This window comes from Haliotis rufescens, unplaced genomic scaffold (assembly GCF_023055435.1).
Source record: "Haliotis rufescens isolate VD_foot unplaced genomic scaffold, xgHalRufe1.0.p SCAF_18, whole genome shotgun sequence".
Lineage (NCBI taxonomy): Eukaryota > Metazoa > Mollusca > Gastropoda > Lepetellida > Haliotidae > Haliotis > Haliotis rufescens.
Genome location: NW_025963868.1, coordinates 29606970 through 29634214, shown reverse-complemented (window position 1 = coordinate 29634214; position 27245 = coordinate 29606970). Strand labels below are relative to the sequence as shown.

At 39.8% G+C, this 27245-nt stretch overlaps 3 protein-coding genes and 1 long non-coding RNA gene across 5 annotated transcripts in view; all 4 read right to left on the bottom strand.

Moving 5' to 3' along the window:
• Positions 1–26959, bottom strand: part of LOC124126192 — a 37883-nt gene extending 10924 nt beyond the window's left edge. Inside the window, exons 1-5 of one of the 2 annotated variants that reach the window (XM_048398565.1) lie at positions 26694–26959; positions 26138–26416; positions 15820–16074; positions 14674–14928; positions 295–549 (exon numbers count right to left, since the gene is read on the bottom strand). In XM_048398565.1, coding sequence (XP_048254522.1) covers positions 295–549; positions 14674–14928; positions 15820–16074; positions 26138–26416; positions 26694–26802 — 1153 coding nt within the window. In that variant the 5' untranslated portion in view covers positions 26803–26959. The remainder of the gene's footprint in view (positions 1–294; positions 550–14673; positions 14929–15819; positions 16075–26137; positions 26417–26693) is intronic. The other variant, XM_048398566.1, reaches the window with a different exon arrangement.
• LOC125381560 lies at positions 2770–3911 on the bottom strand. Its single transcript, XR_007221904.1, has 3 exons — positions 3830–3911; positions 2942–3017; positions 2770–2799 (listed from the first exon to the last, which is right to left on the bottom strand). It is a non-coding gene; the product is annotated as an uncharacterized LOC125381560 (long non-coding RNA).
• LOC124126191 lies at positions 5040–11490 on the bottom strand. The gene is made up of 4 exons (XM_048398567.1): positions 11198–11490; positions 9878–10165; positions 5985–6281; positions 5040–5504 (listed from the first exon to the last, which is right to left on the bottom strand). The coding sequence occupies exons 1-4, from the start codon at positions 11268–11270 to the stop codon at positions 5200–5202; spliced, it is 963 nt and encodes a 320-aa protein (XP_048254524.1). The 5' UTR covers positions 11271–11490; the 3' UTR covers positions 5040–5199.
• LOC124129278 lies at positions 23745–25905 on the bottom strand. The gene is made up of 3 exons (XM_048398568.1): positions 25639–25905; positions 24492–24746; positions 23745–24131 (listed from the first exon to the last, which is right to left on the bottom strand). Exons 1-3 carry the CDS (start codon positions 25733–25735, stop codon positions 23854–23856), a joined length of 630 nt encoding a protein of 209 aa, XP_048254525.1. The 5' UTR covers positions 25736–25905; the 3' UTR covers positions 23745–23853.
• Positions 26960–27245: the final 286 nt, after the last annotated feature.

Below are 27245 nucleotides of genomic sequence, written 5' to 3'. Positions count from 1 at the left end.
AGAAATTATAGAATATGATAATATTGAAAGGGATGTTAAACGCTAACCGTTTGGATAAAACCCAGGAGCAGGGTTGTAGACACACCAAACATACGATAACAGGATTTTGACACGCTACACAAAGCGTATAAAACAGTCGGTTCTCCCACTGTCAGTAACATGACAAACAAAACAACTCCTGTCTGCTTAACCTTTTTAAAGTGCTCTAAATCTTATTAACCTGTCTCTTTATTACACATCCGCCATCTATCCTCAACTCAAATCAATACTAGAGCAAAATTAAAGGTTCAGTACCTTGACAAGCAATTTCCCAACTCGTATTGCCACAGACAAAGACCAATGTCTTTGTCCCTACAAGGGATGCTGTTACATTGACTGTAATCTCAAACATGCCAACAGTAGTATTAGTACGTGATGTATTCAACAGTCTTCCTGTAACGTTTCCAGTCTTCAAATACAGCTCAATGGAGTCAGAACAATGGTAGTCTTGTACACGTACTGTCACTTTCTCTGCAGCCCGGCTGCTCAATATGTCACATGACGGGGGTTCTGAAATACAAAATACACAACTAATGTAACGTTGTTGTTTTTTATACAAAGTATACGAGAAGAACAGTTGCTTTATCCTATATGTCGATGTTACACCTACTGATCTCTATATATATTACGATTTATGTGTAAAATGTTCACTTAGGCAAAATACAAAACGCCAAAATATTTCAGTCATTTTACAATTATTTCCCCGTCAGATTGACTAAAAGTTTTTTAGAAGTTCAAAAGGGCTTAAAAACATCAAAAAAGTCTAACTATGCTAGGATCAGGAGCCAAAAATCAGCAATATACATTTACTTTCGTTTTCTTTCTGTCACTGGGTGATTATACAGATAATAAACATATGTGGAATTAGTTATCAAAATACGATAAATGGAAAGATTCCGGGTTAGAAATGGTCTCCAGCAACCCACGCTTGTCGTAAAGAGGTGACTAACGGGATCGGGTGGCCAGGCTCGACAGACTTGGTTTATGCATGTCATCTTGTCCCCATTGCTTAGATTGATGCTCATGATGTCAATCACTAGATTGTCCGGTCCAGATTCGATTATTTACAGACAACCGTCATATAGCTGGAATATTGCTAGGTGCGACGTTAATCAGCAAATAATCTTATAAATGGAAAACTCATTGTAAAATGATTTAAATGTTATGGCGTTTTGTAAATGCCAAACTGAAAATTTAAGTTAATTTACATCAATTTGGACTGTAACATATGTATATTTGTATCATGTCTTACCAATAGCTGAGAAATGTTTTGTCTCAATTATAACCCTGGCAAGCAAAAAAATACACAACCCCTGATGTTGCACTTACATATTTGTCATGATCGGACACCGTTGCTACAACGACGTGATGTATCGATTCATCAGGTGATGGTCTATGCTAAAATAACACACTTACTTGCAACTGTCATGAAACAACGTGACACATTATCCCCAATGGAGCAAGTTCACCTTCCCGCGTATGATAGTTGTACCCCTGGCAGTGTGAGAACACTGTAGGAAGAGTTTGGTATAGTCACCATCACGTCCCCTTACGGCGTCATGTTCACATGACGTTTCCGTACATCCATTCAGCATAACATCACGCAAATCTTACAGAACGAAATATTTATCTCCTAAATGAAATAATAGTGAAAGGGATGTTAAGCGCTAACCATTTGGGTAAAACCCACGAGCATGGATGTAGACACACAAAACAAACGATCACAAGACTTAAAAAAGGACAGCATATATGAAGGTTCAGTACCTTGACAAGCAATTTCCCATCTCGTATTGCCACAGACAAAGACCAATGTCTTTGGCTCTACAAGGGATGTTGTTACATTGACTGTGATCTCAAACATGCCAACAGTGGTTTTAATACGTGATGTATTCAACAGTCTTCCTGTAAAGTTTCCAGTCTTCAAATACAGGTCAATGGAGTCAGAACAATGGTAGTCTTGTACACGTACTGTCACTTCTTCTGCAGACCGGTTACTCAATATGGCACATGATGGGAGTTCTGAAATACAAAATACACAACTAATGTAACGTTGTTGTTGTTGTTTTTTATACAAAGCATACGAGAAGAACAGTTACTATATCCTACATATCTACTGATATATATATACATATATATATATATATATATATATATATATATATATATATATATATATATATATATATATATATATATATATATATTTGTATCATGTCATACCAATAACTCAGAAATGTATAATTCTAATTTTGCACTGACAACTTTGTCGTGATCGGGCACCGTTGCTACAACGACGCGATGTATACAGTCACCAGGTGATGGTCTGAGCTAAAGTAACATACTTACTTGCTACAGTCATGAAACAACCTGTCACATTATCCCCAATGGAGCAAGTCCAGTGTCCTGCGTGTGACTGTTTTACCATTGGTAGTGTGAGGACACTGAATGAAGAGTTCGGGAAAGTCACCATCGCGTCAGGTAGACATTTTGCAGTGGTCATGTCACATGTGGTCACCATGCCACCTGATGGCTGGATGTAGGAGTGTGTGCGTCCTGTGCCACTGCAGCTCAGGTTTGCTGGCGAGTCCAAGAATCCTATCTCTGGACACACAAGCTCTGTTGCACCTGGGATGTATAAATAAAGTGTCATTATGTTGACACCGGCGACATTGGAGAATCTCGGAGACCGTGCTGATTGCGTATCATCGTATCTCGACTACACGGTACTTGCACGCGAAAACAATATTTACAGTGACATAACTGGAAATAAAATAACAATGAAACAAAAACACATTATTTTAGCATGTATTACACGCAGTAGGAGACAAAACATGTTTTCATTCACTACGTAGGAGTATTGTCGCAATCAGTTGAAACAAAAGTACTTTTCTTCGTTACGTACCTTGGGAAAACTGAGTCAAATGTATACCAAGAAGGATGTATAATCCGAGACTGTCACTTCTTCCAGTGAACTCCATCTGTAGAATGAAGGTGTTCTTGTTTATGCATATGGATCAAGGTAAGAAAGATAATAACATTCATTCTAGACGCACAGCAACAGCGTCTTTTTTTGTTTTTTGTTAAACGCTGCACAATAGTCTAGATTTTTATGCAAACGTGTAAATAATTGAGTGTGGACCAGTGATTGATATCATATAGACAGTTGTGTTGACTTAGTATGAAATAACGTCCGAAAGTTAATGACGTCACATCGTATACCTGTTTAACAATGTCGTATACCAGGATAACACTGTCTTCATGCGATCTTCAATAAATATAACAATATTTTTTTCATTAAGTCAAAGGGAATAATGTATTGTATTTTACTTTCTGTTATAAAATTCATGTATTTTCCTCACTTCTATTGTGTAGTTAAAATAACTGATGTGAAAAGTCGAATTACACAAAAATGATAACGGCATTTGTTACCAGTACATATTGTGATTACTTATGTTACTTTCCTCACGTCCTGTATAACCTTAACTGATTCTGAGGTGCAACAATGCCACTCAATGTGACCTTTGGTAAAAAACCACAATGACACAAAATAGGCTAGTTTCTCTGTCTGTCAAAGCCACCGTTATATGTTTGGACTAATACTAATTACTCATCGTAAAACAACATGCTTTCAGGTCGTGGATGGAATGTGAACAGCAATCGCTGATCTATTTACTAAAAGTAATATTCTTCGGATCATTTCTGCCTTTATAACAGATGGCTTTGATCTGAGGATGTGTGTACCTTTTGTTTCAATCAATGACAATTAACCAATCAGTGTATATAAACTTACTGTTGTTGCAGGCAGTCAACCAGTCCTCCTCCTTCCCTGGACACTCCGCACCCACAATAGTAGATCTGCAGTCAGCTGAGCTGCATTAACATGAATGATACTGCATACTTCCCTTGAATAATACATATGCGATTATACTTTCTTAAACTAATGGTGTTGTGGTGTTGTGGTAGATTATATTTCACAGTGCCGGTTCTTCAATGCATAAAGTTCTAATGGTATGTTACGTGGTGAATGGTTATAGATATATTGGCAATGCCCGTTCATGAAGGTATATTGCTCTGAATAAGGGGACACGACGCGCTGGAAAATGACAAAGGTCGAAATATGACGACTACAAAGAGACTGGAAATGAGCCGCGAGGGTAGACCCTCTTTGGAGCATATTGGAATTACCTTACATAAATGTTAATGTTTGTAATAATATAATGCAGGGTTTTGGCAATAGTGAGAATTCATTATCAATTGAGTTTATATGAGGTTCTAATAATATGTTTCGTGGTGAATGAGTGTCTTGTGTAGAACATTTATGTCACAGGCAGAAAATCCTGTTCGCTGTGTCATTTAGCGAGAATGTCCAACTGACAGACACTGTCGAACACCCAGTCATCAAACTGTACACAAGAGGAAAACCCAAGCTGCGGATTTAACTAAAGTTTTTTTTCATAAAGTAACCTAGTACGCCTGTTACCACAGATGCTGTTTTTGAATGGATAACTATTGTTTCTGTATTATGTATCAACTCGGCATTTGCAATAGTTATGCTTGGTTTCACTTATATACACTTGGCAGTATAACGGGTAAATCGTGAAAAGGGATTGACACCGTAACGCCCAAATACACCGACACAATAGGCCCTTTTGATAGGCACATAACTTCAGCACCATGGAGTCTTACAATGTTGTCTTTTGGTTGAACTCAGCTTTTTTTCATGTACAAGACGGCTGCGTGTAAATATTTTAGCCTGGACCAGACAATCCAGTGATTGATATTGTGAGCAACAATCAAGTTTACATGATATACAGCTTTTCAATTGGACGAGCGGTCGGTCACATGACCGCAAAATTGACGTTGATAAGTGTATGAACGACATAATTAATATCTAATTTACACAAACTTATAAATGTGACAGAAACACTGGATACTTAAGGGTCCAAATAACAACCCGTTGGTTTGAGAAAATAATTATGTGCAGCAGGGAAAACCTTTAAAATCGCAAATCTATTTTGAAAACACGGAGAGACAGTCAACATAAAAATCTTTTATTGGGAGCGGCACAGAGATATGGTTACCGAAACTAACCCTATTGTCCCTATTATACAGCACAATACCGTCATAGTGTTTGGATACGTGTATCTTTACACAGTGTACTTAAGTGGATATGACATTATAGATATTGCCTCCCTCAACAGGAGTTAGGTACAAAGTGTTGTATTCATGTCCAGATGTTTCATCCGTTTGTCCATCAACGTCATTAGGAGAATCGTACACATTTCTACCACTGTGTGTTTCTGGCTGCTGTGACCGTTTTGATTGTTTCATCTTCACCAGAACGACCACCAGCACGATGTTGATTGTGACAGCCACGCTTCCTGCAACGACAGCGCCTACCATGGCCCGAAAACTAGTGCTTGGCCTGCTTCTTGGATCTGCCGTCACTTCTTTCATCTGCCGTTCTGAAAGTGTGAAGTGCGTTAGCAAACAATTGCAATATCGCCTTACCTAGGACAATATATTTCATTCAATACTGAACGCTTCATATATGCAAACTAGAATTTACACCATAATGCTGAACTTGCTATTACATACAAACAAGGATGTCCAAACAATAGACAGTAACAGTAGCTTATGTTAATATGTGTTGACTGAATTATGCAATCTTTTAGTTGCTGTTAGTTGAATTTGCTGTAAGTGCTTCAGGTACTTTACAGTATTATTCAAGCTATGCCATGACAGCCTGTAAATGATGACTTTATGGTGACGTGCAATCAGCTCAGTCACCGAGTTTGTCCACAATCCAATTAAATCGCCTCTTACGACAAGCACACTTGTGCTGGAGACTGATGGAATCTACTTGATCTCTTCCTGTCATCAGTAATAATAACGACAACCAGGACGACAGGAAGCAAATATATACAAAACATTTTCATACTTACTGTGAACAATTTCTCTTAAACCTGTGCACCTCAAAGGAATGTGTTTATTATGACATAGAAAAGCCAGCTCCACAGATCCGAAATGTCTTTCCATAACGTTCAAGTTGACGACAAATGTCTTGTCTGTTATATTTCCATCAGTGCCAAACGATGTCTCTGTTACATTCCCGATTTGTAGCGTGAAACTTGAACCCCGAGAACAGTAATAGTCATCTATGTTCACCAAGAGAACTAGTTGATCATTCAGCGCAAGCATATTAGCATCATTATCATTGGTGATGTCGCATGATGGAGTTTCTGCACGGGGAATAAAGAATACTCGTGAAAGTGATAGTTCTACCAGAGAAGACAATTTCATTGAGTAAGATGTTATCTTATATATATATATATATCACATCATATATGTGCCATTGTCATGGTCATCAAATTTAATTAATGTCCCTTGAATAATACATTCAACTATCATTTATCCAGCATGCCAGCTAAAACCTGAAATATTGTTCAAAGCGTCATGTAACTAAGCTCATTCACTCACTATACCTGTAGATAACTTTGGCTATTCATTGATATAGACCCGTTAATATCCGGGTAAGAACAGACTTTCAGCAATCCATTTTTGCCGTATAAGGCGACTATGCCTGTCGTTAGAGTTGACTAACGGGAATGGGTGGTCTGGCTCGCTGACTTGGTTGATGCATGTCATCGTATCCCAATTGCGTGGATCGAGGCTCATGATGTCAATCACTGGCTTGGCTGGTCCGGACTTAATTATTCACAGACCGCCGTCATATAGCTGGAATATTGTTGAGTGCGACGTTAAACAACAAACAAACAAAGAAAACATTGATATCTTATTGGTAGATTAAAACTTACATGTAAATTTGAACAACTATCATTCTATTACTGTGTGGAGTAGAGATGTGGAGATAAAGGTTGAAACAAGATGCTCCATCACAGAGTCATTAATCATGTGTATGTAAGGTACTGTAACATTATTAAGACATGCAAGCATAATCCTGAATCAGAGACTACCAACGCAATCAAAGATTTTGTCTCTGGTCTATCATGCAGCCTGTAAATGATGACGTCCTGGGGACGAGCATTTAGCTCAGTCACCGAGTTAGTCCACAATCCAATTAAATCGCCTCTTACGACAAGCACACTTGTGCTGGAGACTGATGAAAAATATATTTGATCTCTTCCTGTCATCAGTAATAATAACGACAACCAGGACGACAGGAGGTAAATATCTACAAAACAGTTTCATTCTTACTGTGAACAGTTTCTCTTAACCCTGTGCACCTCAAAGGAATGTGTTCATTAAGACATAGAAAAGCCAGCTCCACAGATCCGAAATGTCTTTCCGTAACATTCAAGTTGACGACAAGTGTCTTGTCCGTTATATTCCCATCAGTGCCAAACAATGTCTCTGTTACATCCCCGATTTGTAGTGTGAAGCTTGAACCCCCAGAACAGTATTAGTCAGCTATGTTCACCAAGAGAACCAATTGATCATTCAGTGCAAGCATGTCAGCATCAGTATCATTGGTGATGTTGCATGATGGAGTTTCTGCACGGGGAATATAGAATACTCGTAAAAGTGATAGTTTCACTAGACAAGACAATTTCATTGAGTAAGATGTTTTGTGAGTAACTTGACACTGACTTTCAAAATGTAACATAATGCGATCGTTTCAAAATAGGACACAGAAACCATAATTGAAACACTGTTTGAAGATCAATGTACACAATGTTCAAAACATAAATCGTGTCACCTAAACAGACACACGTACACGATACAGTTAATGTCACAGGGGTACAGAAAATGTCAGTATCGGTTGTGCCCACCACGTGCATCAATCACCGCTTAACACCGACGACCCATAGATGCAATCAAGTTGACAATAACAAGCGGTTGGATGTGCTGCTATTCATGCTGAAGTGCATCAAGAAGCGCCGGAAGTGTTTGGGGCAGTGGATTCCTCCTGCGAACGCGTCGATCCAACTCGTCCCGCAGATGCTCAATCGGGGACAAATCTGGTGACCGGGCTGGCCAGGGTAATGTCTGGATGTTGTTGTGCTGTAAGACGTCCTGACAAACACGTGCAATATGCGGTCGAGCGTTGTCCTGCTGGAACTGTCCGCCATGAACGTTGACGTGAGGAAGAACGTAAGGCTGTAGGATCAAGTCTCTGTAACGCACACCTGTCAATGCACCTGCCACATGCACGAGAGGTGTCCTACCACCGTGATGAATTCCGGCCCACACCATGACACTCCCGCCGCCAAATGGGACATCGTGCTGCACACAGTTGGGGTGTAACGTTCACCCCGACGTCTGTAGACACGAGCGCGCCCACCAGCACGTGTGAGTAGGAAACGGGACTCGTCAGTAAACAGTACATTTCTCCACCTTGCACGTGCCCATCTAACCCTCTATTGGCACCAAAGCAGACGGCCCGACAGATGACGTGGGGTCAATACATGACGTCGAACAGGTCTTCGTGTAAAAAGTCCAGCCTCCCTCAGTCTGTTGCGTACCGTTTGATCTGATATTCTGCGTACCCCAGGGATCTGTGTGGTTGTAGACGTGGCTGTGGTAGTGCGGTCTCGGAGGTGTCGCAGCCGGATGTATCGATCTTGTGCTTGGGTTGTCACCCTTGGTCTTCCTGACCTTGGTCTGTCGTCAACTTTGTTCGTGTTGTTGTATCGGGTCAACAGTGCGGAGATTGTCTGTCTGGATACGCCAAAGTGCCTGGCCACTTCTTGCTGAGTTGCTCCAGCTTGTAATCTCCCAATGGCGTTGTTCCGTTGAGCTGCGTTCAGTCTTGGCATTCTGTCACCGCCTCTACTGCCGTTATAAGGACTGTATGAACAGCCGTTGATGTGGATTTTTATACCCATTCAGCAGGGGGGCCTGCATGCCTAAATGCAGGATCCTGTGCTGCACGTTTTTTACAGGCGGTTGCGTTTGGATGAAGCTGTAAAATTGATCCCCAAACTCTACGTTTATGTGCTTTTTGTTTTATAGACACGAATTAAAGACACATCATCTTTCTGTTTGACTTGTTTGGTTCTCATTTAATGTAATTATTTTAGATATTTGGCAAAAAGTGGTTTTACATCTATGTCAAGTTTCTTTTTTTGAAGAGTATATATATCGCATTATATATGTTCCATTGTCATGGTCATTAAATTTAATAAATGTGCCTTGAATAATACGTTCCACTATCATTAAGCCAGCATGCCAGCTAAAACCTGAAGTATTGTTCAAGCGTCATGTAACCAACCTCATTCCCTCACTTCAGCCATCCACGCTTGCCGTAATAGGCGACTATGCTTGTCGTTAGAGTCGACCAACGGGAATGAGTGGCCTGGCTCGCTGATCTGATGGATGCATGTCATCGCATCCCAATTGCGTAGATCGATGCTTATGATGCCAATCACTTGGTTGGCTACGATTATTTACAGACCGCCGTCATATAGCTGGAATATTGCTGAGTGCGACGTTAAACAACAAACAAACAAACAAAACATTGTTATCTTATTGGTAGATTCAATCTTATATGGAAATGCAAACAACTATCATTCTATAACTGTGTGGAGTAGAGGTGTTGAGATAAAGGTTGAAACAAGATGCGCCATCATAGAGCAATTAATCATGTATATGTAAGGTACTGCAACATCATTAAGACATGCAAGCATAATCCTGAATCTGAGACTACCAATGTCATCAAAGATTTTGTCTCTGGTCTATCATGCAACGATTATTTCAGTTATGCAATAGCCGGTAAGCTTAATGGGATGAAATGCCCGATAGCACATACGCATATGAACATGTGATCTCCCTAATTTGTAAAGTAAAATGTTCTGTAAGATAAAATGCTACTCACTGTAACCCTCCACTGTACACTGTAATCTAATACGGGTGCTGCAAGTCCATGTTCCGATATCTTTCTCACCTACTTCCAGTATCTTTAGCTTACTGTGGCTAGAATTACGCGAAACTGTATATCCATCGCGGCCGTCACACCCAAGACCATTGCAAATGCTAGCTAATGCATTATCAGGCCTTGTCCATGAAACTAAGGACATGTTAGACTGTGTCTCAAAGCAAATTAAATGTGTTGAAGAACCAAGTTCCGCAAATGTTGGGCAATCCAACCTTAGTGAGCTGACACCTGTGTTAAATAAAAAAAGTCGTCAATAACATGGGGACCTCTGACAATGTACTATACAGTAAACTACGTTTATAACGAACACGCATATAATGAACCGAGGGATATAACGAACTCAATATTAGGTCCCGACCATTTGCTGTATATATACTTATGCGAACTATGGTTATAACGAACTAATATTAGTAGTCCCTTTGAGTTCGTTTTAACCGTAGTTTACTGTATTTAAGACATAAACGACGAGTGGGCGTTTTTTGTCGTACAATAAAACACTGCAGGGAGAATAAACCATGAGGAGCGTTCATTCTCCCTGCTGTGGTTTATTGTACAACAACCACAAATCGTTTATTTCATATATGAGATATCATCATTATGTACAGTCTCTTTAGGATGATGATGAAATGTACAAGCTTTAAAACTTATTACCCGTATTTTGATAATGATTACTCCCTCAATAGGGTCAATTTTATGCTCGCGTGGGTATTTCCCGCATATTCTCACAATCCTTAATTCGATCAACTGTACCTTTTCTCCCAATGACGATTGACATATCTCTCCCGCTTTTGGGTGCGATCGTTCTGCCATCGCGTTTCTGTGTGTTGCCCAGATACATCTATGGTGATATCTCACTAGACACTCCCCTCTCAAAAATAACGGCTTTCAGTAAAACCTTATTTGAATAAGTAATGTCACACAGCAAGAGTTTGAAAATGACACGCACTGATTACACAACAACATCATTCCAGATAAACTTGATCAAGAAGTTTCTATTTTGTTCGAAAGCAAATGCGTATGCCAGAAACCTATGATTGTGGGTTCGAATCCCGGTTCGCCCCGATTATGTTTCTAGGTTTGTCAGCACCATTCCCGTGCTCGTGGGTTTCACCGAAGTGGTCAACGTCTAAGACTTGCATCACTTGGGGCTTCTTCCCACATTAAGCTTACACGCCGTGATATGACTGGAATACTGTTAAAAGCGGTGTTAAACACAACTCAGTCACTCACTATTTACTAAAACAAGAAACTCAAACTAACCTTGAAGAAGACAAACTAAACTGAGCATGAGTTTCATTATCTTCTCTTGTTGATGATTCCACTGACTTGACATCCGTCGCAGCCTGTAGATCACAAAACATTACTCAAAGACAAACGCTATCTTGGCGTTGACGTTGAATCGAACGCCATAGCTCACGTTAACATTGTGATTATTTTAAAGTTTAGGTGAAGGTAAGCTGATGGGATATACTGTCTCTCTAGCCGTCTATGTAAACATGATGTAACTTCATAAATCCGGCTGCGTCATATCAAAAGACGTTAAAATATTGTACTTGTTGTTATCCTGCCTTGCGCTCGGCATTAATTGGATAAAAGAAGGACTGGCAGGCTTGGAGTTAGTATACTGTGTCTGAGTGGGGTATTCATGTTAAACTGTGGCATGGTATCTCAGTGGGCTTGCACTATAAATCGACATCAGTCCGGACTAGTACAAGCAGCCACACACACACACGTCGCTATAGAAGTGCAATAATCTTGGACGCGACGTGAAACCCCATTTCTCCTCACCACACTCCACTGACTGCATTAGAGGTCATTTATAATACATTCAGCAATGGCAACAAATTCATAAATAGTTTTTCCTACCCAAATTATACAGGTGGCCCGTCAATAATTGTGCTAAGACTGTCAGCAGGAAAATATGTGTTGTAGTATCATTATGTATTACTAAACTTATTTTTATGAATGTTCAGCTGATGTCCGTTGATGCTAGAACATTCCACCTCAAACCACGCTTGTAGTTGTGTTAATTTGCCTAGATATAACATAAAATAATGATGCTGTGATCACAAAAGGGGCTTAAGTACTATACTGCATATTGATTGTTGCAATTGTCATAACGTCTTTTTCTGGACAAAAAAATTCATTGGTTATATTAATGTACAGCTGGTGTCCGTCGATGCGTGAACATTGACATCCACCTTATACCACGTTATAGGTGTGAATATTTGCCTCGGTGTAACAGTAAATAACACTGTTGTTATTCACCGTAGTACTATAATACATAGTGATTGTTTCTATTCTGTTATTGTTCTAACCAAGCGTAGTTTGCATTGTAGCGATATAATCTTCTTTGGTTAAATTGTTTCTTGAACATGTTGTGCAGAGTTGCCGTCCTTGGGCACGCCAGTCACCTATGATTGCGGGTTCGAAACCCAGTTCGCCCCGATTATGTTTCCATGTTTCTCAGCACCATACCCGTGCTCGTTGGTTTCACCAAAGTGGTAAAGCATCACTTCGGCCTTTCTTCCCATGAAACGCCGTAATATGACTAGAATAGTGTTCAAAGCTTAAGCGGCGTAAAACTGAACTCACTCACTCGCTTGATTATGTACAATACATTTTTGCCAAGCATTGCTAAGTACATATTATTAAATGTAGACTCAAATGTCAACTACTTACCTCGCTGAGCTTCCTAACAGTGCGAAATGTGTACTACCAATACACCGTTTATAAAACCCACAACATATACCTACATTTTATCCTGGTCTGTAACAAAGCACATCAAAGGGCTTTTCAGTGCATTTAAACGCATGTCATTGTGTAAATATACCCTGCATGACTACTTCCCTATCAATTTATTTCCTACATACCGTTCACCACGCAATGCCCAGTGCATTGACACGATGGATTTCCCAATAAGTCAAACCTGGGGGGGGGGGGGGGGGGGGGGGCACGGGTGACCCAGTCGTCTAAGGCTCCGCGATTCGCTTGGGCATGCCAGAAACCTATGATTGTGGGTTCGAATCCCGGTTCGCCCCGATTATGGTTTTAGGTTTGTCAGCACCATACCCGCGCTCGTGGGTTTCCCCGAAGTGGTAAACGTCTGAGGCCTGCATCACTTTGGGCTTTCCTCCCACATTAAGCTGACACGCTGCGATATAACTGGAATACCGTTAAAAGTGGCGTAAAACCCAACTCACTCACTCACTCATATACACTTTGCGGTATAACGGGGTAAAACGTGAAAAGGAATTAAAAAATACACCGGCACAATAGGCCCTTGTGATAGTCACATAACTTCAGCACCATGGCGCTTGATAAGGTGTGACGGGTAGGCGTCTTTTGACTTAATGGTTAATGACAATAACAGTAATAAAGTTTATCTTATGGAACTATATACAGTTAGTATAACAGAAAGTCAATTCATGATCCCTACACATTGACATAATACTGATATCACAGTATACTGTACAGTGACGTCGAACTGATACGACGTATAGTTTACAATGACGCAGTTCTAATGTAACTTTACATTACAATGACATCATAATGATATGATATACACTTAACAATGACGTAATACTGATATGACGTATATTTTACAATGTTGCCTGTTGGTTGTTTAATGTCGCGCTCAGCTATTTTTCATCTACATGGCGGCCGCGTGAGCCTGGACCAGACAATCCAGTGATTGATATTGTGAGCAACGATCGCGCTTACATCATATACGGCTTTTCCACTGGACGAGTGGTCGGTCACATGACATGATAAGTGTATGAACGACACAAGTTAGATTTAATTTACACAAACTTATACATGTGGTAGAAACACTGGAAACTAAAGCTACAAAAAAAAAACGTTGGTTTGGAAGATAATTATGTGCAGCAGGGAAAAGCGATAAAATCGCAAATCCATGAGGAAAACATGTAGAGACAGTCCGAAGCTCTGTGAAGTGACAAGTCAACATCAAAATCGTTGATTGGGAGCAGTAAAGAGATATGGTTACCAAAACTAACTCCGTTATCACTTTGATGTTTGAGGCAACAGCATAATACCGTCATGGTGTTGGGATACGTGTATATTTACACAGTGTACTTAACTTGATATGACATTATAGATACTGCCTCCCTCAAAGGGAGTTCGGTACAAAGTGTTGTATTCATGTCCAGATGTTTCATCCGTTCGTCCATCAACGTCATTAGGAGAATCGTACACATTTCTATCACTCTGTGTTTCTGGCTGTTGTGATTGCTTCATCTTTACCAGCATCAGTACCAGAATGACGATGATGATGGCAAACACGCTTCCGGCAACGACAGCCCCTATGATGACAACAGAGCTATTGCTTCCATTACTTTCTTCCGCCGCATTCACTGAAAAAAGTGTAAAATGTGTATGTAAACAATTGGTTGAATTATTTAGGATATCAATACCTTGGAATAAATCATAAAATATAATAATAGTGAAAGGGATGTTAAACGCTAACCGTTTGGGTAAAACCCAGGAGCAGGGTTGTAGACTCACCAAACATACGATCAAAGGATTTTAACACGCTACACAAAGCTTATAAAACAGTCGGTTCTCCCACTGTCAGTAACATGACAAACAAAACAATTCCTGTCTGCTTAACTTATTTAAAGTCCTCTAAACTTAATTAACCTGTCTCTTTATTACACATCCACCATCTATCCTCAACTCAAATCAATACTAGAGCAAAATTAAAGGTTCAGTACCTTGACAAGCAATTTCCCAACTCGTCTTGCCACAGACAAAGACCAATGTCTTTGTCTCTACAAGGGATGTTGTTACATTGACTGTGATCTCAACCATGCCACCATTGGTATTTATACGTGATGTATTCAACAGTCTTCCTGTAACGTTTCCAGTCTTCAAATACAGCTCAATGGAGTCAGAACAATGGTAGTCTTGTACACGTACTGTCACTTTCTCTGCAGCCCGGCTGCTCAAAATGTCACATGACGGGGGTTCTGAAATAAAAAAAACACAACTATTGTAAGTTTTTTGTTTTTTATACAAAGCATACGAGAAGAACAGTTACTATGTCCTATATGTCGATGTTCCACCTACTGATCTATATATATATTACGACTTATGTGTAAAATTCACTTAGGCAAAATACAAAACGCCAAAATATTTCAGTCATTTTACAATTATTTTCCCGTCAGATTGACTAAAAGTTATTTAGAAGTTCAAAAGGGCTTAAAAACATCACAAAAGTCCATCTATGCTAGGATCAGGAGCATATATAAAAACAACAATATACATTTACTTTCGTTTTCTTTCTGTCACTGGGTGATTAAACAGATAATAAACATATGTGGAATTAGTTATCAAAATAAGATAAATTGAAAGATTCCGGGTTAGAAATGGTCTCCAGCAACCCATGCTTGTCGTAAAGAGGTGACTAACGGGATCGGGTGGCCAGGCTCGACAGACTTCGTTTATGCATGTCATCGTGTCCCCATTGCCTAGATTGATGCTCATGATGTCAATCACTAGATTGTCCGGTCCTGATTCGATTTCAGACAACCGTCATATAGCTGGGATATTGCTAGGTGCGACGTTAAACAGCAAACAAACTAATAAATGGAAAACTCGTTGTAAAATGATTAAATTGTTATGGCCTTTTGTAAATGCGAAACTGATAATTTCAGTCATTTCACATATGGACTGTAGCATATGTACATTTGTATCATGTCAAATCTTACGAAACGAAATATTTATCTCCTAAATGAAATAATAGTGAAAGGGATGTTAAGCGCTAACCATTTGGGTAAAACCCACGAGCATGGATGTAGACACACCTAACAAACGATCATAGGACTTAAAAAAGGACAGCATATATAAAGGTTCAGTACCTTGACAAGCAATTTCCCAACTCGTATTGCCACAGACAAAGACCAATGTCTTTGGCTCTACAAGGGATGTTGTTACATTGACTGTGATCTCATCCGTGCCAACAGTGGTTTTAATACGTGATGTATTCAACAGTCTTCCTGTAAAGTTGCCAGTCTTTAAATACAGCTCAATGGAGTCAGAACAATGGTAGTCTTGTACACGTACTGTCACTTCTTCTGCAGACCGGTTACTCAATATGTCACATGATGGGAGTTCTGAAATACAAAAAAAACACAACTAATGTAACGTTGTTGTTGATACGAGAAGAACAGTTACTATATCCTACATGTCGATGTTACACCTACTGATATATATATTTGTATCATGTCATACCAATAACTTAGAAATGTATAATTCTAATTTTGCACTGACAACTTTGTCGTGATCGGGCACCGTTGCTTCAACGACGTGATGTATACAGTCACTAGGTGATGGTCTGAGCTAAAGTAACATACTTACTTGCAACTGTCATGAGACAACGTGACACATAATCCCCAATGGAGCAAGTCCAGCGTCCTGCGTGTGACTGGTTTACCCTTGGTAGTGTGAGAACACTGTAGGAAGAGTTCGGTATAGTCACCATCGCGTCAGGTAGACAGTAAGCAATGGTCATGTCACATGTGGTCACAACGCCCCCTGATTGGTGCCTGTAGGAGTGTGTGCGTCCTGTGCCACTGCAGCTCAGGTTTGCGGGCGAGTCCAAGAATCCTATCTCTGGACACACAAGCTCTGCTGCACCTGGGATGTATTAATACAGTGTCATTATATGTTGACACCGGCGACATTGGAGAATCTCGGAGACCGTACTGATTGCATGTCATCATATCCCGACTACACGGTACTTGCACGCGAAAACAATATTTACAGTGACATAACTGGAAATAAAATAACAATGAAACAAAAACACATTATTGTAGCATGTATTACACGCAGTAGGAGACAAAACATGTTTTTATTCACTACGTACGAGTATTGTCGCAATCAGTTGAAACAAAAGTACTTTTCTTCGTTACGTACCTTGGGAAAACTGAGTCAAATGTATACCAAGAAGGATGTATAATCCGAGACTGTCACTTCTTCCAGTGAACTCCTTCTGTAGAATGAAGGTGTTCTTGTTTATGCATATGGATCAAGGTAAGAAAGATAATAAATTCATTCTGGACGCACAGCAACAGCGTCTTTTTTTGTTTTTTGTTAAACGCTGCACAATAGTCTAGATTTTTATGCAAACGTGTAAATAATTGAGTGTGGACCAGTGATTGATATCATATAGACAGTTGTGTTGACTTAGTATGAAATAACGTCCGAATGTTAATGACGTCACATCGTATACCTGTTTAACAATGTCGTATACCATGATAACACTGTCTTCATGCGATCTTCAATAAATATAATAATATTTTTTTCATTAAGTCAAAGGGAATAATGTATTGTATTTTACTTTCTTTTATGAAATTCATGTATTTTCCTCACTTCTATTGTGTAGTTAACATAACTGATGTGAAAAGTCGAATTACACAACAATGATAACGGCATTTCTTACCAATACATATTGTAATTACTTGTCACTTTCCTCACGTCCTGTATAACCTTAACTGATTCTGAGGTACAACAATGCCACTCAGTGTGACCTGTGGTAAAAAACCACAATGACACAAAATAGGCTAGTTTCTCTGTCTGTCAAAGTTATATGTTTGGACTAATACTAATTATTCGTCGTAAAGCAACATGCTTTCAGGTCGTGGATGGAACGTGAACAGCAATCGCTGATCTATTTACTAAAAGTAATATTCGTCGGATCATTTCTGCCCTTATAACAGATGGCTTTGATCTGAGGATGTGTATACCTTTGGTTTAAATCAATGACAATTAACGAATCATGTCTACAGTGTATATAAACTTACTGTTGTTGCAGGTAGTCAACCAGTCTTGCTCCTTCCCTGAACACTCCGCACCCACAGTAGTAGATCTGCAGTCAGCTGAGCTGCATTAACATGAATCAAATTACAAATACTTCCCTTGAATAATACATATGCGAATATACTTCCTTAAACTAATGGTGTTGTGGTAGATTATTTTTCACAGAAACAATAGAAACGTGTTGAGGCAAAACAAAAGTTTACGCCATGATAATCACCGACACATGAAGCAGACACAGATTACATCAAACACAAATTTAACGCTATCGTGGTCACCTTGGAGGAAGTAGGAAGTAAAATGATAAATTTTCCGACCATGTGTTATTTGGTGAGGGTTGTTGTTTTGTTTCGTTTTTGTGTACTGTGATACATATATTTCACCCCAAGGCAACTTTTCAGCAGATTTGTGTCAAGCTAGAGAATTTGTTCATGCGTTTGTCATTTCATATTTATTTTTATTAATCGACAGCAGGAAATAAACTGAAATCGGCGCTTCACATAGAAGCACCCGATTTGAAAGGTCAAATAGGTTTTTGTCTGGCCAATAGGGTTTAATCTGGCCAATAGGGTTTTGTCTGGCCAATAGGGTTTTGTCTGGCCAACAGGGTTTTGTCTGGCCAATAGGGTTTTGTCTGGCCAATAGGGTTTTGTCTGGCCAATAGGGTTTTGTCTGGCCAACAGGGTTTTGTCTGGCCAATAGGGTTTTATCTGGCCAATAGGGTTTAATCTGGCCAATAGGGTTTTGTCTGGCCAATAGGGTTTTGTCTGGCCAATAGGGTTTTATCTGGCCAATAGGGTTTTGTCTGGCCAATAGGGTTTTGTCTGGCCAACAGGGTTTTATCTGGCCAAGAGGGTTTTGCGCGTAATGGATTTCCTTACTTTGCAATTACAACAAGGCGATAGACAGCTATCACACTTTCTTATAAATGTGACAAATGTTACCTTTTTCTGGATCTCGGAGACTGATACCATGTGGAACATGACTGATACTATGTAGAACATGACTGATTCCATGTGGAATATGACTGATACCATGTAGAATATGACTGATACCATGTGTTACATGACTGACACCAGGTGGAACATGACTGATACCATGTGGAATATGACTGATACCATGTAGAATATGATTGATACCATGTGTAACATGACTGATACCATGTGGAATATGACTGATACCATGTAGAATATGACTGATACCATGTGGAATATGACTGATACCATGTAGAATATGACTGATACCATGTGGAACATGACTGATACCATATGGAATATGACTGATACCATATGGAATATGACTGATACCATGTAGAATATGACTGATACCATGTGGAACATGACTGATACCATATGGAACTATTTTATTCCGCTGTATAGCTGGTTGTTGTATGGTTGTCAGTGTAAACATGAAATCACACCTACTAAATAAAATTGTGTTTAGATCTAGGCCTACATCCTTTGAGGTAACAAATTGTGATAATTTTTTTATAAAATTGACTTTCACTTTGTGAGAGTTCATTGGAGTATGAACCTTCGTAGAGTGAGGGCCAAACATATAGTTACAGGCCTTCATACAGTTTGGCCCTCACCCTATGAAGGTTCATACTCCAATGAACTCACACAAAGTGAAGGTCAATCCTTAATCATCATCCAAAACTGGCTCCCACAGGAGATATCGCTTGGTTGAGATCAAGCCATATATACACTGTAGATATCGCTGCAATGAAATTGCATCAAAATTCTTTGCAGACCAATGTGACGCCGTTGGTTACCATGACATCACAATCAAATGACATCACTTATGGCTCTGCTGCTGAAGCTCTTAGCAGTACCTTTACACTTAAGACACTGCTTATTACTGTCTACAAACTGAAAAAAGTTGGAAGAAGGATGTTGGTTGATAAATAAAATCTCACCCTCGTGTCTTTTATCACCTCTTGTTGATATATTCGATATCAAAAGACACTCGGGTGAGAATCTCTATATCCTTGAGTCATTGAAGTATATATTCGTATATACATGTATGAAGTGCCTGATAACCTATTTTCAATGCGATAGTATTCTGGTCAGCGTGTTCACTCGTCACGCCCAATAATAAGTTAAATTTGGAAATGTACAGTGGGTGGAGTTCATTCTTGGAGAACGAATATTTCTAAACGCGGCATAAACCTCACACACTCACCAGTGTACTAATGACAGACATAGTCATAATGTTTAATTCAAAAATTGTTTTGACGTATTTTTGCGTAACGTGGCCTGGGATCGATCCACCGCCATTCCGCTAGTCGACAGTGTCACAAGGTTTGTGGTGTTTCTGTATAAGGAGTATACATAATCCATGGCACTATAAGGAATATTAGACATTTATGCATAACCACATTGACTGTATAACACTGCATAAGGAAGTTATAAATATCTCAACTATAGCCTGTGATATAAGCCTTGGTGATCAATATAACAGTGAGTGGAAGCATTGGGCTATGTGAAGAAACACACACACTGCATTACTCTGAAACTGCTGATAATAACTCTCTTGTGTCTGATCAAAGGGACACGTGGCTCTGGAAAATGGCAATCCCATCAAGTTTTACTGAAGTCCTCCAAACATTGCTTTGCTAATCCTTAAACCAAAGTCTGTATTACAGCAAGTATCCCTACTACACAAAGCAAATAAACTGGGCGGCAAAAGAAAGTATAGGTCGAGATCCATGATCGATAAAAAAAATAACAAGACGAGGTTTTGTTGTGAATTATAATATAACCTGGGGAGGGGTAACAAATGATTGATCAACCACAGTTTGAATGAAATTGTGCAATCACAGATATTGTAAGCTCAAGGTAAACAATGGTGGGGTAAGAAATTTCATTTCAAAAGTTGTCTGAAATGTCACCAAAAAATTGTCAGTCACACTACAAGTTCATTGTCGACACAGATGCCTTCAATATCGTGTATGACCTCCAGCTGCCTCAATGCATGCTGTGATACGCAGCCTCATCGATGACGTCAGTCTTCTGATGACGTGGACTGGAATCCGTTGCCACTCGTCTCTCCGACGGGAGGCTGATGGCGTGCTCTAATCTGTCTGTCAAGATGGTCCCACAGATGTTCAATAGGATTCATATTGGGTGAGTGGGCAGGCTAGGGAAAAACGTCAACGTTCTGCTGGTTTAGAAAGTTCCGAGTCAGTCCTGCAGTATGGGGCCTGGCATTGTCGTGTTGAAACAATGTCCCCTACTTTTGGATTTGTAAGAACGGAGGCACAACTGGCTGCAACACTTGGTCTCTGTACTGCACAGCGTTCAGGTTTCCCTGTATAATTACCAAATCATTCCTCTGATCTCAACAAATACCGCCCCACACCATGACACCTCCCCTGCTGAATGGATGGACCTCTCGAATACACGCCGGAGCCAAACGTTCCCCTCTGCGTCGATAAAATCGTTCTCTGCCGTCATTTCGAAATAAGTTAAACCGACTTTCATCAGTAAACAGCACTCGACACCAATTTCTCACTTGGCAGCGTCGAACCTGCCTCGGCAATTGCAGTCTCATGCGTCGATTTTGAGCAGTCAGTACCATTCCTCGGATAGGACGATGCACTCGGATTCCAGCAGCACGAAGTCGTCGTAGTACTGTACGTTGGCTAATGGGATGTCCCAACGCTTTTGCTGCCGTCGCCGTCGCCGTTACGAATCTGTTTCGCAGGCAGTCTTCCAGTGGTGTTGTCACTCGGGGTCGTCCGGTTCTAGGCTTGTCCTGTGTCCTCCCTGTCTGCCTGTACCGTTGACTCAGCTTGGCTACTCTCAATGGTGTACAACCAAACCTTCTGGCAATTTGGACCTGCGTTGCCCCCGTTTCGGCCATACCGATGGCACTCTCTCTCTGCTGCTGTTGTGGCATTTCTTTGGTGTGCTTTCATCACGTGTGGTTATACCCTGCAGACGAACGCATTTATACAGCTAACATGCATGTGAAGTTTATGCCATAGGCGGGAAACCTGTTTCACCATTTTTGTGTCACCGCACGAGCGCCGTCAATGGTGGTGCGTTCGGGTGAAGTGTTTTTTTGGTACTGGGCAGTCATATTCCCAATACCCACTTTCCACTAGTTATCGCTGTTTTAAAGAAAATTACAAATTGCCAACCTATACTTTCTTTTGCCGCTTAGTTTATATTATTTTCACGCAAATGTAAGAGAAAGAGGCTGGAAATAGACTGCGAGACTTTGAAGACTCATCCTTGTTTAAAGGAATCTCAATTACTTATGTGAGGTTGCTATTTAAAACATACTACATGATTTAGGCGAATTCAGTATCAAAGGAAATCTAACTCTTCATTAGTTTCAGTGTCCGTTCTTCAATGCATATAGTTCTTATTGTATGTTACGTGGTTAATGGTTATAGATATATTGACAATACCCGTTCATGAAGGTATAATGATCTGATTAAAGGGACGGGATGCTCTGACAAATGGCAAAGGTCGACATATGACGACTAGAAAGAGACTGGAAATGAGCCGCGAGGGTGGTCCCCCTTTGAAGCAAAATGGAATTACCTTATGTAGATGTCCATGCTAGTTATAATATAATGCGTGGTATTGACAATAGTGAGAATTCCAAGTTCTAATTATATGTTACGCGGTGAATGAGTGTCTTTGGTATAAGAAAATCTTGTTGGCTGTGTCATATAGCGAGAATGTCCAACTGACAGACACTGTCGAACATCCAGCCATCGAACTGTACACAAGAGGAAAACCCAAGCTACAGATTTAACTAAAGGCTTTGTTTCATAGAGTAACTGATATTTGATAAACGCCTCTTACCACAGATGTCTTTGAATGGATAGCTGGTATTTCTGTATTATGTATCAACTCGTCATTTGCAATAGTTATGCCTGGATTCACTCATATACACTTTGCGGGGGCACGGATTGCCCAGTCGTCTAAGGTGCCGCGATTCGCTGTTCAGAGTTGCGTCCCTTGGACACGCCGGAAACCTATGATCGTAGGTTGGAATCCTGGTTCGCCCTGATTATGTTTATAGGTTTGTCAGCACCATACCCGTGCTCGTGGGTTTCACCGAAGTGGTAAACGTCTGAGACCTGCATCACTTTGGGCTTTCCTCCCACATTAAGCTGACACGCCGCGATATTACTTGAATACTGTTAAAAGTGGCGTAAAACCAAACTCACTCACTCACTCATATACACTTTGCGGTATAACAGGGTAAACCGTGAAAAGGAATTAACAAATACAGCGACACTATAGGCCCTTGTGATAGTTACATAAATTCAGCACCATGGCGCTTGATAAGGTGTGGTGGGTAGGCGTCTTTTGACTTAATGGTTAATGACAATAACAGTAACAAAGTTTATCTTTTGTACTATATACAGTATTACATAAAGTCAATTCATGATTCCTACATATTGACATATAACTGATATCGAATAATACTGTACAGTGACGTAGTACTGATATGACGTATATTTTACAATGACGTTGTTCTAATGTAACTTTACATTACAATGACATCATAATGATATGATATACACTTAACAATGACGTTATACTGATGTGACGTATATTTTACAATGTTGTCTGTTGGTTGTTTAATGCCACACTCAGCTATTTTTCATCTACATGATGGCCTCGTGAGCCTGGACCAGACAATCCAGTGATTGATATTGTAAGCAACGATAACGCTTACATCATATACGGCTTTTCCACTGGACGAGTGGTCGGTCACATGACATGATAAGTGTATGAACGACACAAGTTAGATTTAATTTACACAAACTTATACATGTGGTAGAAACACTGGAAACTAAAGCTACAAAAAAAAAACGTTGGTTTGGAAGATAATTATGTGCAGCAGGGAAAAGCGATAAAATCGCAAATCTATGAGGAAAACACGGCGAGACAGTCCGAAGCTCTGTACAGTGACAAGTCAATATCAAAATCGTTGATTGGGAGCAGGAAAGAGATATGGTTACCAAAACTCCTTTATCACTTCGATGTTTGTGGCACCAGCATAGTACCGTCATGGTGTTTGGATACGTGTATATTTACACAGTGTACTTAACTGGATATGACATTATAGATACTGTCTCCCTCAAAGGGAGTTCGGTACAAAGTGTTGTATTCATGTCCAGATGTTTCATCCGTTCGTCCATCAACGTCATTAGGAGAATCGTACACATTTCTATCACTCTGTGTTTCTGGCTGTTGTGATTGCTTCATCTTTACCAGCATCAGTACCAGCATGACGATGATGATGACAAACACGCTTCCGGCAACGACAGCCCCTATGATGACAACAGAGCTATTGCTTCCATTACTTTCTTTCGCCGCCTTCACTGAAAAAAGTGTAAAATGTGTATGCAAACAATTGATTGAATTATTTAGGATATCAATACCTTGGAAGAAATTATAGAATATGATAATATTGAAAGGGATGTTAAACGCTAACCGTTTGGATAAAACCCAGGAGCAGGGTTGTAGACACACCAAACATACGATCAAAGGATTTTGACACGCTACACAAAGCGTATAAAACAGTCGGTTCTCCCACTGTGAGTAACATGACAAACAAAACAGTTCCTGTCTGCTTAACTAATTTAAAGTGCTCTAAACCTTATTAACCTGTCTCTTTATTATACATCCACCATCTATCCTCAACTCAAATCAATACTAGAGCAAAATTAAAGGTTCAGTACCTTGACAAGCAATTTCCCAACTCGTATTGCCACAGACAAAGACCAATGTCTTTGTCTCTACAAGGGATGTTGTTACATTGACTGTGATCTCAACCATGCCAACAGTAGTATTTATACGTGATGTATTCAACAGTCTTCCTGTAACGTTTCCAGTCTTCAAATACAGCTCAATGGAGTCAGAACAATGGTAGTCTTGTACACGTACTGTCACTTTCTCTGCAGCCCGGCTGCTCAAAATGTCACATGACGGGGGTTCTGAAATACAAAAAAACACAACTATTGTAACGTTGTTGTTGTTTTTTTATACAAAGCATACGAGAAGAACAGTTACTATGTCCTATATGTCGATGTTCCACCTACTGATCTATATATATATTACGACTTATGTGTAAAATTCACTTAGGCAAAATACAAAACGCCAAAATATTTCAGTCATTTTACAATTATTTTCCCGTCAGATTGACTCAAAGTTATTTAGAAGTTCAAAAGGGCTTAAAAACATCACAAAAGTCTAACTATGCTAGGATCAGGAGCCAAAAAACAACAATATACATTTACTTTCGTTTTCTTTCTGTCACTGGGTGATTATATAGATAATAAACATATGTGGAATTAGTTATCAAAATACGATAAATGGAAAGATTCCGGGTTAGAAATGGTCTCCAGCAACCCACGCTTGTCGTAAAGAGGTGACTAATGGGATCGGGTGGCCAGGCTCGACAGACTTGGTTTATGCATGTCATCGTGTCCCCATTGCCTAGATTGATGCTCATGATGTCAACCACTAGATTGTCCGGTCCTGATTCGATTACAGACAACCGTCATATAGCAGGGATATTGCTAGGTGCGACGTTAAACAGCAAACAAACTAATAAATGGAAAACTCATTGTAAAATGATTAAATTGTTATGGCGTTTTGTAAATGCCAAACTGAAAATTTTCGTCATTTTACATATAAACTGTAACATATGTACATTTGTATCATGTCAAAACTTACGAAACGAAATATTTTTCTCCTAAATGAAATAATAGTGAAAGGGATGTTAAGCTCTAACCATTTGGGTAAAACCCACGAGGATGGATGTAGACATACCTGACAAACGATCATAGGACTTAAAAAAGGACAGCATATATGAAGGTTCAGTACCTTGACAAGCAATTTCCCAACTCGTATTGCCACAGACAAAGACCAATGTCTTTGACTCTACAAGGTATGTTGTTACATTGACTGTGATCTCAACCATGCCAACAGTAGTATTAATACGTGATGTATTCAACAGTCTTCCTGTAACGTTTCCAGTCTTCAAATACAGCTCAATGGAGTCAGAACAATGGTAGTCTTGTACACGTACTGTCACTTCTTCTGCAGACCGGTTACTCAATGTGGCACATGATGGAAGTTCTGAAATACAAAATACACAACTAATGTAACGTTGTTGTTGTTACGAGAAGAACAGTTACTATATCCTACATGTCGATGTTCCACCTACTGATATATATATATTTGTATCATGTCATACCAATTACTTAGAAATGTATAATTCTAATTTTGCACTGACAACTTTGTCGTGATCGGGCACCGTTGCTATAACGACGCGATGTATACAGTCACCAGGTGATGGTCTGAGCTAAAGTAACATACTTACTTGCTACAGTCATGAGACAACGTGACACAGAAATCCCAATGACGCAAGCCCAGTGTCCTGCGTGTGACTGGTTTACCCTTGGTAGTGTGAGGACACTGTAGGAAGAGTTCGGTATAGTCACCATCGCCTCAGGTAGACAGTAAGCAATGGTCATGTCACATGTGGTCACAACGCCCCCTGATGGCTGGATGTAGGAGTGTGTGCTTCCTGTGCCAATGCAGCTCAGGTTTGCTGGCGAGTCCAAGAATCCTATCTCTGGACACACAAGCTCTGCTGCACCTGGGATGTATAAATACAGTGTCATTACGTTTAAACCGGCGACAGTGGGAAATCTCGGAGACCGTGCTGATGCCATGTCATCGTATCCCGTCTACACGGTACTTGCACAGTGCAAGAGAAACATATTTTCACTGATGTAACTGGAATATGGTTAACTGCAAGTAACATAACAATCAACAAAATCACATTAGTTTGAACATGTATTACACGCAGTCGGTTCTACATACGAGTACTGTCGCAGTCATTCGAAATAAAAGTGTTTTCCTTTTCTACGTACCTTGGGACAACTGAGGTAAAAGGGTACCAAGGAGGATGTATAATCCGAGACTGTCACTTCTTCCAGTGACCCCCATCTGTAGAATGAAGGTGTTCTTGTTTATACACATGGGCCAAGGTAAGATCCTAAACCTCCATTCAAGACACGCGATCAACAGCGTTTGGTTTGTTTGTTGTTAAACGCCGCACAATATTCTAGCTTTATGATGCCAACCTGTAAACAATTGAGTGTGGACCAGTGATTGTTGTCATATAGACAACAGGGTTGACTTAGTAAGTAATTACGTCCAAAAGTTATGACGTCACATCGTATACCTGTTTAACAATGACGTATACCATGATAACAATGTCTTCAACAAAGATAACAATATTTTTTCATAAAGTCAAAGGGAATAATGTATTGATTTTTCTTTCTGTTATGAAATTCATGTATTTCCCTCACTTCTATTGTGTAGTTAACATAACTGATGTGAAAAGTCGAATTACACAAAAATGATAACGGCATTTGTTACCAATACTTATTGTGATTACTTATGTCACTTTCCACACGTCC

What these genes read in the sequence shown, in the direction of transcription:
- LOC124126191 (XM_048398567.1), bottom strand. Translation starts at nt 11,270, where the DNA reads ATGTCAAGTCAGTGGAATCATCAACAAGAGAAGATAATGAAACTCATG. An exon ending in GTGTACAGTGGAGGGTTACA is followed by an intron (nt 6,282 to 9,877) that starts GTGAGTAGCATT and finishes TTCCCCGTGCAG; the next exon opens with AAACTCCATCATGCGACATC. An exon ending in TTTAAGAGAAATTGTTCACA is followed by an intron (nt 5,505 to 5,984) that starts GTAAGTATGAAA and finishes TCACACTTTCAG; the next exon opens with AACGGCAGATGAAAGAAGTG.
- LOC124129278 (XM_048398568.1), bottom strand. Translation starts at nt 25,735, where the DNA reads ATGGTTGAGATCACAGTCAATGTAACAACATACCTTGTAGAGTCAAAG. An exon ending in TTGGGAAATTGCTTGTCAAG is followed by an intron (nt 24,747 to 25,638) that starts GTACTGAACCTT and finishes TTTGTATTTCAG; the next exon opens with AACCCCCGTCATGTGACATT. An exon ending in TTGGGAAATTGCTTGTCAAG is followed by an intron (nt 24,132 to 24,491) that starts GTACTGAACCTT and finishes CACTTTTTTCAG; the next exon opens with TGAAGGCGGCGAAAGAAAGT.